The sequence below is a fragment of the Callospermophilus lateralis genome, chromosome 5, assembly GCF_048772815.1.
Source record: "Callospermophilus lateralis isolate mCalLat2 chromosome 5, mCalLat2.hap1, whole genome shotgun sequence".
Lineage (NCBI taxonomy): Eukaryota > Metazoa > Chordata > Mammalia > Rodentia > Sciuridae > Callospermophilus > Callospermophilus lateralis.
Genome location: NC_135309.1, coordinates 63,244,322 through 63,258,219, shown reverse-complemented (window position 1 = coordinate 63,258,219; position 13,898 = coordinate 63,244,322). Strand labels below are relative to the sequence as shown.

Below are 13,898 nucleotides of genomic sequence, written 5' to 3'. Positions count from 1 at the left end.
TGGGTTTACTTTCCTCAGATCTCATCACTATTATTGTAGACAGGAGGGAGAGTTGGACTGAGGGAGTTTTCAGTGAGGCTGTGAGAAGACAGACAGGAGGAGGAAGTTGGTATTACTGAAATTGTGTTTCAGTCGACTGCTCACAAGCAATACATCACTCCCATCAACAAGCCTTGGTTCTCAATAACTCCACGAAAGGATGGTCCTTACCCACATTTCAGTCCAAATGTTGGAGGCACTCTAACAATTAAATCAATTGCCTCAAATCACACAGATGTGAGATGGAAGATTTGAGATTCAAACTCCACTTTGAATCTTTATCATTCAGCTAATGTTTGAAGATCTAGAGGGAAGTAAAGTGTACACTACCACTGATTTTGTTTACCTTGAAATCTCTTGAGGAAGAAGAGGCAAGTCACTAAAAACAACTGATTTGAAAATCTTAAGTCCCATAAGGAAGCTCTGCTGGACAATATTGAGTAGGATCAGGTGACAAGATAGGAGATCACCCAATCCTAATAAAAATATCTATCATGGCCATACTTTCATTTGCTTGGGTCCATGAAGCTCATTCCAGCAGCTGTAATTGTGGTGGTTCCTTTTGACTCAGGGCTATGTTATACCTTGTAATAGTGTCTGCACATAGTCCTTGAAGAAGAGTGAAGACTCTTTTGACAGTGTTAGAACTCAATCTTTGGTCCCTCACCAACATGGCAAGGAGCCGTCTGTCTGGAATCCACTGCTGGGATTGTGAAAGTGAAGCCATTCCTCTCTCCTGCTCACTAGTTAGAAATGAGATATGCAAACTCCAGAGGTGGGAAGAAGTGAAAAGCACTGAAGGGAGGCTCAGTGGACACTGGGTGAGAGGAAATCTAGCCTCCTTGTTCTGTTTCTTTATCTGATTCTCTCTTTGAATCTTTTCCTATATTAACAAAGCACCCATCCTCTGGCCTTGCCACACTGTAGTCATTGCCCTTTGGTTTCTAAAATGAAATTCTTGAAACATGCCCCCAAAAGGTAAGATCTTACTAGCTCTCATGTTAAATAATGAGTTTTTGTAGAACTAGAATCAAACAGTAATACAAAGCCATAACTAGTAAATGACATAAACAAAAATCTTCAATCTGTCTGAAGTCTGAAGTCTAGTTGTTGAGAATTAACAATCCATATATTATTTTTTTTAGAAATTTATTAGTTAACAAATCATTTATAAAGTAGCAATCCACAGACTATGAGAAAAAAAGCATTTTAACACACTTTTTAATAAAATATAAAAAGATTTGAAAACTCAAAAATAAGCAAATATGTAATTAAAAATTAACAAAACATATATACAGGCATTTCATTGAAGAGAATAATCAAATGGCAAATAAGTATATGAAAAAATATCTAGCATTATTTGTTATTAGAAAATTTCACATTAAAACCATAACGTGGGGGGGGGGGAAGTAGAGGATAGGAAAGGTAGCAGAATACAACAGTCACTAATATGGCATTATGTAAAAATGTGGATGTGTAACCCATGTGATTCTGCTATCTGTATTTGGGGTAAAAATGGGAGTTCATAACCCACTTGAGTCTAATTGAGTCTAATGTATGAAATATGATATGTCAAGAGCTTTGTAATGTTTTGAACAACCAATAAAAAAAAAATAAAAAAAATGTGGAAAAAAAACCATAATGTGATGCCTAAGAGATTGTTTATGATTATATACTATATATCTATATATCTATATATATATCTATATATTTATATTTGCAAAATAAAAAGTGTTAGCAAACAATAAAATGAATCTGTTGCTGTGTTCCATATGATAAATAAGAGAATGAACAAATGCAACAAAAGCTTTTCAACAATCTTCTCTCTGAGCCTGACAGCAGGACTATTTAACCTTTTTTTCAAAATATTACATCATCAAACCTATCATTTACCCAATTTTCCTCTAACCTTCATGTTAGGTGTTCTTTTTTAAAAACAATATCAATAATTAATTTAAATACAAATGATTTAGATATTACAATTAAAATGTATAAATATTCAATGTGTGTAACAAAGAATAAGTATATGCTTTATACATATGTTGAACTTTAAATACCAATACACCAATAGTTTAAAAGCAAAAGGAGGAGAAAATAAGAATTAGAAATCTAAAGTAGAGCTATCTATATAAAATAAATATCAAGAAAAAGTATTTTCAGAGATAAAGGGGAACATTTCATAACCATAATAGTGTAAATTCCTCAGGAAAGTATAACAATCCTAAATGTGTATGTACCTACTAAAAAATTTCAAAATACATGAAGTAAAAATAAAACTAAAAGGACAAATCCACAATTATATTTGGAGATTTTAAGCCCCCTCACTTTGGTGGAATTAATAATGATTTAGAAGGCTTAAACATTATTAACCATCTTGACCTATTTATTATTTATAGAGAACTATACACAAAAATGACAAGTAGAAAATTCATAAGGATAGACTATATTCTGTCATAAAATAAGCTTTGATAAATTTTAAAAAATTGAAATCATACAGACTGTGTTTCCTGCATGATTTATTTCAAAACTGAATGGCCACTTATAAATATCTGATAGTTCAAAGAAGAAAGCACAAGATAAATAATAAAAATTGCTTTGAACTAAGTGATAATACAAACTTAGAATATCAGAATCTCTGGAATAAAATAGTGCTAAAATACACACTTATAGCAAAGCATTTGTATCAAAAGAAGGTAGATTAGCTATCAAGTTCTTATCAAATTAGGTAGTAGGAAGGAAAAAAGAAGAAATATGTGAAATAGAAAAAAATACTACAGCTAAAAGTTGATAAAAATCAAACAAGTTTAATCAAGAAAAAAGTAAGAAAAATACCAATGGAAAGTGAGCTATCAGAATAACCTTACGGTTGCTAAAAAGGTATTAAAGTAACATTACAATTGTATAAATGCAATTAATACAATTATATAGCTTATATAACTTGGTATATTTTAGAGGATAGAAACCCCTGCTTGTTTACATGATCCATGTGAGTGATAGGTTTTTCCCATTATTTCACCTTGAGTCTGTCGGTGCCATGCCTATGAGGTGAGTCTCTTAAGAGACAACATAATGTTGGGTCTTGTTTTAAGCCAGTTTCCCAGTCTACATCTTTTGATTGAAGAGTTTAGACCATTAGTGTTTAAGGTTATTTTTGAGGTATGATTTGGGTTCCTAGGCATTTTGGTTTATATCTAGTTTTTAATTTAAATTAGTTTCTCCTTTGATTGACTATTCCTTTAGTGTAGTTTTTTCCTTCACTGGTTTTCACTTTTTTAAAAATCTCATCTTCATGGGATATTTTGTTGAGAATATTTTGAAGTACAGGCTATCTTGTTGCAAATTATTAAAATTTTTGTTTATAATGGAAGGTTTTTATTTCATCTTAAATATGAAGCTTAATTTTGTTGAATATAGGATTCTTGGTTGGCATTCATTTTCTTTCAGAAGATGGTGTATGTTATTCCAGGACCTCCTAGCTTTGAGGGTCTAAATCAGCTGAGATCAGAATTGGTTTCCCCTTGTATGTGATCAGACTTTTTTTTCAGCCTTTAAAATTCTATCCTTATTCTGTATGCTAGGCATTTTTATTATAATGTGCTTTGATGTGAGTTTGTTGTTTTTTCACATTTGGAGTCCTTTAAGCCTCTTGTATTTGATTTTCCATTTCATTCTTCAGCTTTGGGAAATTTTCTGATATAATTTCATTGAAAAGATTGTGCATTCCTTTCATGTATATCTCCATTGTTTCACCTATCCCAATAAATATCAATTTTTTTTTAGTTGTAGATAGGCACAATACCTTTATTTATTTATTTTTATGTGGTGCTGAGGATCAAACCCAGTACCTCATACATGCAAGACAAGCACTCTGCCACTCAGCCACAGTCCCAGCCCCCTATCCCAATAAATATTAAATTTAGTCTTTTCATGTTATTGAATAATTCTCAGAAGTTCTGTTCATGGTTTCTTAATGTCTTCTCTCCATTTCTATTTTCAAGATTATAGATTTTTGTCTTCATTGCCCTAGGTTCTGTCTTCCAAGTGGTCTATTTTTTTGGTAATGTTTTTTATGGAATTTTTAATTTGGTTTATTATTTACTTCATTTTGAAAATTTCTGTTTTTTTCCCCATCACTTTTTTGAAGTGATTTTTGCTACCTGTATTTGCTCTCTTACATTATCCCTTACTTCACAGATCAGTTTAACTCTGTGCATTCTAAACTCCTTCTCTGACATTTCTTCCACTGTGAAACCAATGGATTCTGTTATTGGAGTATCTTGGTTTGCTTGAGGCAATTTATTCCCTTGTTTTTTCCTTGTCATTTCTGTGTCTATCCACCTAACAGTATGGATCTGAGGTAGTAGAGTTTCTACTCTGTGGACTTATAGTATCCCTGAAGGCTTCTAGAAACTCACTTTTTAGGGGGATACAAATAATAATGACAACTAATGCCCAATCCAAAGTTCCTCCATTTTTCCCCTGGCACACTCCATTATGGATCAGCATCCAATTATCAGAGAAAACATTCGGCCTTTGATTTTTGGGGGATTGGCTTACTTAGCTTAGCATGATATTCTCTAACTCCATCCATTTACCTGAAAATGTCATAATTTTATTCTTTTTAAATACTGAATAATATTCTATTGTGTATGTAGTTTAGTTATCCATTAATCTATTGAACGGCATCTAGGTAGGTTCCACAGTTTAGCTATTGTGAATTATGCTGCTATAAATGTCGATGTGGCTGCTTCACTATAGTATGCTGTTTTTAAGTTTTTGTTTTTTGTTTTTTTTTTTTTTTTTTTTGGTATAGACTGAGGAGTGGGATAGTTGGGTCAAACAGTGTTTCCATTTCAAGTTTTCTAAGGAATCGCCATACTGCTTTCCACATTGGTTGCACCAATTTACAGTCCCACCAGCAATGTAAGAGTGTGCTTTTTTCTCTATATCCTCAACTTATTGTTGCTTGTGTTCTTGATAACTGACAAGAATGTCATACTTATTTAGTTACTGTTTTCACTAGTTTACTTTTGAAAATGGAATTATCAACATAGATACAAAATTAATGCAACAACTTCATCACTCTCCCAATTAGCATTTCTGCATGGATGTAGTTTGGAAGACACACAACACTCTATGCACTGCTTGCTGAGGCTGGGTGCTATTTTCTGTAGGATACAAAGAAGACTCATTTGAGTCTGGTGAGTTACTTATTAAAACCATACAACTATTATGTTTTCATTATATTGTGGTGATATATTTGGAATACATGGAATGCTTTAAATCATAGTCATCATCATTTATTGCATTTTAAGGTGTTGTAGTGGTTTCTCATTCCTTACCAAAGGTAAATTCCCAGATTAGAGATTTTAACAGCATTCCAAAGAGAAAGACAGATAGATGCAGAGATAGAAATCTGTCATAAACAGCTATATTTCTACATCTCTATCTATCCTTCTAATACATGGAAATTTGCTTCCACACAGAATTGCCTTCTCAATATTATATTCCTGATTTCCATCAATTTTGTGGATAGCAGACACCAGAGAGCCCTGAGCATCTATAGCTCTGCAGATGTAGTTACCTTCAAGCATTGGATCTACTGAGACCTGTCATAGTCACTGTTATGAGAGGCCTGGGCATTGAGGCCTAGATCCATCAGTCACATGCTGCCCCCTCCCTCAGTGCTGTGCTTCTTATGCTCACCACTATAGATAGTAGACCAAAGAGGGTGACTCGAGAAGACATGAGTGGTGTCTACTGGCTTGGAGAAGTTTATCTTAACATAAGTTTGGAAATATAAAAAAATGGTTCTAAGTTAGAAACTCAAAAGAGAGGGGTGGGAGACATTGTGTTGGGAGACTGAACTTGTGACCAGGAAGTGAGGGGACTGAAGGAGACATAGATGACTAAGAATTGGCTCCTTAACTAAATGAGTAGAACCCAGGTATCTTCTATTCTAGCAGTATGGATCTGATGTTTCATCCATCAATGACTGAAGACACTTTTTTCTCAGCAGCACATGGAGTCTTCTCTAATATACACCACATTATAAAATATTACAAAGGTTGGCATACAATTGTAATAGTATCATTATATATATATATATATATATATATATATATATATATATTTCTCTCTCTATATAGAGATATCTATATCTATATCTATATCTATCTATCTATCTATCTATCTATCTATATATATCTGTAGAATTGTTTTGATAGCTGCCTTTCCACTATATTAATTTTTGTGTTCTTACTTTTTTTATTAGAGTTGCTTGATTTATATCAACTTTTAGCCATATTATTTCTTTTTTATTTCATATATTTCTGCTCCTTCTCATATCTTTTCCTTCCTACTACCTAACTTAAAAACAATTTGTTAATCTAGCTTCATTCTGATACAAGCACTTTAAGTTATAAATGTTCATCTGAGTACTGTTTCACCTCAGAGAGTCTTATATTTTAAGCTTTTATTAGAACTTAGCTAAAACCACTTTTTATTTACCTTTCTTGTGTTCTCTTCTTGGATCTGTGAGATAGTTATAAGTGTGCCATTTAATTTGCAAGTAGCTGAGATGTGGTTCTACATATCTGAAGGTAATTGATTTCTAATGTTATAAATCACAGAGGAAACAAATGGTTTCAACTAAAAATAATGGAAAATGCTTTTTATTTTGATTGCATTGGATTCATACTGTCAAAACATGTCAAACTGATCAAACTCCATACTTCAAATACATACATTTTGTTGTATTTCAATTTTACCTCAATAAAGCTATGGGAAAAATCATAACACACTAGTGACAATTAATACTAAATTGTATTTCTAGAAAGAAAAAAAAGGTAAGATATTCTGTGTGTTTTGTAGTTGACACTACAAAATTGTGTATCGCCAAACATGTTTATCAGTAAGTGGATGGTTAAGCAAATAATGTGAAAAGCTGCATGTCTGTTTCAGGTGGATCATGTTATTCCTTAACACAAACAGGTGTGCACACACATATACACACAGACAATCTCTCAAACTCCATTCCTTTGGACTAGGTAGGTATGTATAAGGACATGCCCTTAGAATGTAGATTTTCAAAAACACATGTTTAGTTGAAGAAAGAAATCTGATGAAGACAGTCTAAATTTGAAATACAAGAGCAGAAATTACCCTGTAACTAGAAATGGAACAAATGTCACAGATATAAATTCATTAGTGATAACATGTACATTTATAATTTTATTACAGATAATTATAACTAATGAAGAATTGAACAGTGGTGGTCAATATAATCTCTCTGCCCCAAGTAAAATTCTCTAGATCTCCTCTATGCGCTTTTCACATCCTTGTTTGGATGCATATATGCTCAAAATATTATCTCTATTTGCAGCTCTCCCAAGATATTTCACAGGAGCAGTTGACCTTTTCCCCCGTCTTACATAAAGTATTATGAAAAAATTATGGCTTCATGTTACATTCTCCAAACAATTTATCTCTTCTTAGCCCATCATATAAAAATTCTGGAGGCGCCAATGAAAAGGTTCAATTTTCTATTTACTTTCAGTTGCTTACCATTTATACCAAATAGTGCTTTAATTTTTATATTGTGTTATTCCACTATTTGTACCATGTTTACCAAATCACTCCTCTATGACCATATAAATATTTCAATTGTTTCTTCTTTTCCTTATAGTAATTCTTCAATGAGTTGGTTATTTCTGCAGTTGAGGTTGGGGTGGAGGATGTTTCGAGAAAAGCATAGTAAGGCTCTTTAGTTATAGCAAGAAATATTATTCTGTCTGATTTACCAAACATCCTTGTCTTCCCCAAATGTTACTTACTTCTACTAACTTCAGAAAGGATGTCAGGTGTGAAAACATGAACTAACATGTATTGGGAGTATAAAAATATATTCATATTCTTACCTATGAGCACACAATGTTTTCAACTTTCATGGGAAACTAAATAATCCTCACAGCTAAAAAACAAAAAGTAAGCACTCATTTCTTTTCTTTTCTTTTTTTGATTTTGATGAACACAATAACTTTAGTTAATTAATCAATTAATTATTTTATATATGGTCTTGCGGATTGAACCCAGTATCTCACACGTGCCAGGCAAGTGCTCTACCACTGAGCTACAACACCAGTGCCAAGCACTATTTTATTAGATAAAAAATTTAAAAACTTTGTTATTTATTATCACACTATACTTCCAGGCAGCCAATACAATTTAGATTTAAAAATTGAATTTCACTCTTTTTGTCAAAGATTCTATATATTGTCTCACACTTTTGGATGATTCAAAAATAACTGTCTCCTTGTTCTTAAAGGCTTCATTCCAGCAACCGTTGGCAAATTTCTCATTCCATCACCACTCATGGACCTCTCTGAGACCCTGAGACCACAAGCCTCCTGGCATCTCTATTTGTTCAAATCTATCTGCCCCTCATTAACACAGTTCTCTCCTCACTGATGCCAGACCACATGCTGGACTTGGAAGTGAAACAGCTAGGTCAATAATTAATAGATTTTCCCATCTGGACCAATCTTGTACTCTATCAAGCTTAAGCAAAAAGGTTTCAGCATTGGAAAATATGTGCTTAAATTTACTGAGAGAATTGGAGGAACAGAGAAGGCAAGGGTTACCAGAATCCCTCCCAGATCAGCACTGTGAAGCTGGCCATCTCAGTGAACTGCAATTTCAGTGTGACCATTGGGAGCCTAGGGAATAAGAAAGCTACAGTCTCAGCTGTGGGCAGCAGGACTGTCCCACCTCATCTGCCATCCAGGTATCAGAAAGCTACCAGCCTGTCCTCAGAGCCATGCTGATGCAGCTGGAGTCCCACCAGCACTGTGAATGCCTCACACCTCATCACGTCCCTCCCAACTCCACTGAGCTCCACAATAAACCTGGCAGGCAGGCAGGCTTCTGAACAGCGGAGCCCCCAAGCACATTGGAATCTCTAGCAACAGGGCTGTGAGGGCAGTGCAGGCTTTCACCCTTGATGAGGTTTTTCACTGTTCAGCCTGTGACATCCAGAAATGCACACCAGGAGTTGGAAGAAATGCTGAGCAAACCAATCAGAATCTCATCACGAATATGTATCCCCTGCTGTGGTCTAAATGTTTGTGTCCCCCTCAAAATTCATGTGTTGAACAGGAACCTCCAAAATGACGACCTTGAGAGGTGGGGCCTGAGGTAGATGATCAGGTCAAGAGGACTCTGCTCTCATGAATGACATTGGTGACTTGTAAAAGCTTGAGGGGGCTTTTTAGTACCCTGCCACCATGTGAGGACACTTAGCAGGCTCCATCTTTGAGGGAAGGACCCTCAGTGGACACGGGATCTGCTAGTGTTCTGATGTTGGACTTCATAGCCTCCAGAACTGTAAACAATAAATTTGTATTGTTTATGTATCATCCAGTCTGATGTATTTTATTGGCAGGTCAAATGGACTAAGATAGAAATTCTGTCTAGCTCTTCCCCTGTCCCCCCTCTTCACCATCATGCTATTCCTGGGAGGAGTAAGCTGAAAATAAACTTTTTCTGCTGGGCATGATGGCACACCCCTGTAATCCCAGCAGCTTGAAGGCTGAGGCAGGAGGATCACAAGTTCAAAGCCAGCCTCAGCAACTTAGTGAGACATTGTCTCAAAAAATAAAAATAGCCTGGGGATGTGGCTCAGTGGTCCAATCACAAGTACCAACAAATAAAATAAAACAAGACAAAATTTTCCTCTTCTAAGTTGCCTCGTTGGGTATTTTGGACACTATGCCAAAAAGCTGACTAATATAATTATTTTCCTGACTCCCTTTCTGCCGCAGTCTGGCTGGGCACAAATCACGAGCCACTCACAGCTTTGTAGATTCAAACAGCAATTCTTTATTCCCGATCTCACACCGGCCTTCTACAAACATGTTCTGGGGAAATCCACGTTCTCTGCCCAAATCCACTACTCCACTGGGCTTCTGTCTCCCAAATATATTCTGAATCCCGTGAGAACTCAAGGGGAACTCAGGCAGCAGGATACGCCCTATTCTAAACGGGAACGCCCTAATCTCGGATTATGCTAAACCGGGAACACCCTAAACACGGATCCGCTCTGGTCCTTGAGCAAGGTCACCTTACATGCAATGTCGCTGCAAAATGTCCTATTTCCATGAGTCCTTCCACTAAAGAAACATGGGGGTACGCTGGCAAGGAAATTGTCATACCTACTTGGCTGATGGCTCCCAGCACCTTTCCACTTCTATTTAGCATTCTCTGCATTCTGAACTTAGCACCTCACTCCTCTTGGCCTGCATACTTTGATCCTGTCCCCTGGAGTAGCATGCCTACCATATACAACAATCTCCCAAACCATTACTCCAACCACAAAATCTTCCCTAAGGAATAGAGCAAGATTTTCCCTACACCCTGAAAGTATCCACCTGCATAATATGCACCTCATTCTCAACATGTCCAGTTCTAAATCCATTATCTTACATCCAAAATCAGTTTTACCCCTGGCATTATGTGTTTGTATAAACTGTATAACTTTATCAGCTGAAGTTAGAACCCTGGAAGTTAATGTGATTCTCCTGTTTCCCTGTCTGTTCCTCCATTCAAATAGTCACGAAGGCCCATTAACTCAGTGGAATCCTTTTATCTGAGTTCTGAGTTCAGTAAGTGCTCTTGAAAGAAAGACATCAGACAAGGTCATTCTAGCACGTTTTTGGAAATTGTTTGTATGTCAATGAAATAAGAACAAAGTAAAAGCATCATTTTTACACAACAGTATCCTAATATCTATGTTATCTTGTTGCATATTTTAATAAATCCTAGGATGCTCCTGATTGGAATCAAACAGCTTGAGTGGTTGTCTATATAAATAATTTTAAATATTAAAATATGAGATAATTTTTAATCTCTATATAAGTATAATAATGGCATCTACAATAATTATCACTGATTTGAGTTGGTTCCAAAAGTCTTGAGAACGTCTCTTAAAATATCAGTATCTTGGATATGACTGCAGTGCTGGTGGGAGGGAGTGAAAAGGATACATGTGGAGCTAATGACAACAGGAGTCAGGACAGAGGGAAATAGCATCTCCGGTGTGGGACACATGGGGGACAGGGGTTGGAGACCCTGCAAGTTGAGCAGGGTATTAGACACCCTGCATTTTCCAACACTGCCTGAGTGGCAAAGATTTAGAGACACAAGAGTGCCCTGCAGAAAGAGACCCATAACCCTAACTCCCTGGGCATTGCCAAACAATGGCAGAGCCTTCCTCCAGAGTATACAGGGGCAAAACCTCAGGTACAGAAAAGATTCTGGACAGTTTGATTCAACTCCCTTCTCCCTGCCATGTTCAGCTTCTGCCCTCCTTGACAAGGGAGAAAATTTAAGGGAGTGATGCTTCAAAGAAACCAATGCTGAGCCAGTGTGTCTCTAGCCCCTGGGAATGGGGGCAAGGTACCCTTCGCTTGGTTTGAGGGGCACAGGAAAAGGCTGCTGTGGCCCCAGTGTCTCCCTCACCACCTTGAAGGCCATCACCAGCTTTTAGGCTCTTTGCTTCTTCAAAGCTTCTCAGCTCTTGGCGTGACACTTGGACATCTGTGGTGGCTTCACTGTTCTCAAACAGCTTTGTCACTTGGTTCTCACAACCCTATGAGGTAGGAAGGGCAGAGATCATGATCCCTGGTTGAAAGCCAGTGAACCTGGAACTCACAGAGGTAGGTCCCTCGACCCAGTCCACACAGCTGGCCAGTGGAGAACCAAGACCAGAATGCAACCTCCCAAGTCCTTCCCACTGTCTTGCTGAGAACAGGCTGGGGCAAGGGACTTGCATCCTGTTCCCCACCAGGGCTTTGGGTGGTTCTCAAACAGCCCCATTGAGCACTGGATGAGTCCGCATGCGGTAGATGATGACGGCAGTGGCTGGACACAGCAACAAGGAGGTCATGATGACGATGGTGGCCAGGATGATGAGGACAATGGCCCAGATATCCAGGATGTGCTTGGGAAGCACAGCTTCCATGGGGGATTGGCTGATGGCATCCATGTCGCCTCACTCTGCAACACACAGGAAAGGAAAATCAGTGTGTGTGCCCTCTGCCTGCCTCCCTGGTGGGAAGGAAAGCTCAGCAGTCAGAAGATAGGATCACGTTTTAGCATGTGATCTTATGGTTTCTTGATCATTAATTGTATTGTCTTTTTACCGAAGGCATCCTATGACCAGGCCTTGCAAGGGACTTTTTGTTAACTCATTCAGAACTCAGCTCCCTCACCAGCACTGTGAAGGAGGGACTGTACCAACCATCCATGTTTTTTTTTTTGGTCAGTCTTTTTCTTCCCTTATGCCCATTTTACAGATAAGGAGTCAAAGCCTTGAAAGAAGAACATGCTGCTAATTTCACCAAGGCATGAACCCAGCTGGGTGGCACTCCAGAGCTTCCATGTTTACATATCGAACTATCGTATTACCTGTGAAGTGTGTGAAGTGAAAAACTTGCTGTTGTTGTCCTGTGCCCCTTCCTCATTACCCTGGTAATAGAACTCCCTCTTTTCTAAGAAGAGCCTGCCTGTTCCCTTTGGGTTAGTTGGGGCACTCGCCCAAGCACAGGGAAGGAGACGTGACCTAGCCTTGCCCACTACAAATCCCAGAGTCACATTCAGGGGTAGGCGAGTGACCCAGGTTCATCATCCAAGGTCCTCCAGTACTTTCATGGACAAGCTCTTGGAACAGTGGATTATTTCTTATGGAATTGCTAAAATAAAAGGATGTGAGTCTGGAAGGGATGGGTCCAGGGCTACTTTGCTCACAGTTGGAGAGTCTGTCCTAGAGCTGGAAAGGCAGACCTGCCTCAATGCTCATGTGAACACCTGAACCCAGCCAAGTTTGATGCCATCTGAAACCCTGAACATCCCACATGTGGGAGCAATAACTCCCTCTTTCTGTTCAAGCCATAGCTCATTTGGTGTCTGTCCACTGCAGCCAAAAAAAAAAAAAAAAAATGCAGATGAGAAGGGTGTAAATCAGTCATCCCCAATTATTTTTTATTCATCTTTTATTCAAATTTAGGGTCTTAGTCATTATTTCACAGCACCCTGGGTCAAAAGAAATTCATAGCATTTATGTATATTAAGTAGATAGGTTGCATCAGTTTAATAAGTATTTGTATCCTAACAATTTAGCAACTGTTTAAAAATGCACACAAATTGAAAAATATTGTTTCATTATTAGCTAGTTCCTTACTAACAGAATGTGTACACCTGTTGGGCTCTGTGTGAGTTTTCAAACATTGGAAAGGAACTGGCCAGTGCTATCCCCTTTTCTTATTCCACAGTAATATTTTCCCAATAGTAATATTATGGGAACCATCAAAAAATATAACTCCATAATATATGACATTACCAAAAGGAATGTAGTATGCTTCATGTTAAACTGTAAGCTATCTGTTTGCATAATGTCTGAGATCATTCTTTATGTCAAAAAATGTTAAAGATCCTGCAACACCCCCTCTCTTGCTTTTCATCAAGATTTTTTTGTTTTCTTTTTTCTTTTACCTGTTTGATTGTGACCTTGATGGTACATGTACATTTATATATCATCATATTTGTTTTTTTCTCATTTCTAACATTTCTGAAGCTAGTTATTATTCATGGATTTGCTTTTTGTGAACTAGGATGTTTGATTAGTGTATTTTAGTTTTGTATTGTATTCTTTTATTTTTATTTTTAAAAAAAATTTTACTTTATTTATATATATTTTTCTACTACCTACCGGTTTCCCTTGATTCTCTCTTTTACTATTTCTTTAATATTTTACTTTGATCTTTTCTTCTCCTCCCTCATAACCATCACGTCCTATATCACTT

General features: G+C 37.0%; 1 protein-coding gene across 1 annotated transcript; it reads right to left on the bottom strand.

The window, feature by feature from the left end:
* Positions 1-11,899: 11,899 nt before the first annotated feature.
* On the bottom strand, positions 11,900-12,082 carry LOC143399205 (small integral membrane protein 3). The gene has a single exon (XM_076855922.1). It carries the CDS (start codon positions 12,080-12,082, stop codon positions 11,900-11,902), a length of 183 nt encoding a protein of 60 aa, XP_076712037.1.
* Positions 12,083-13,898: the final 1,816 nt, after the last annotated feature.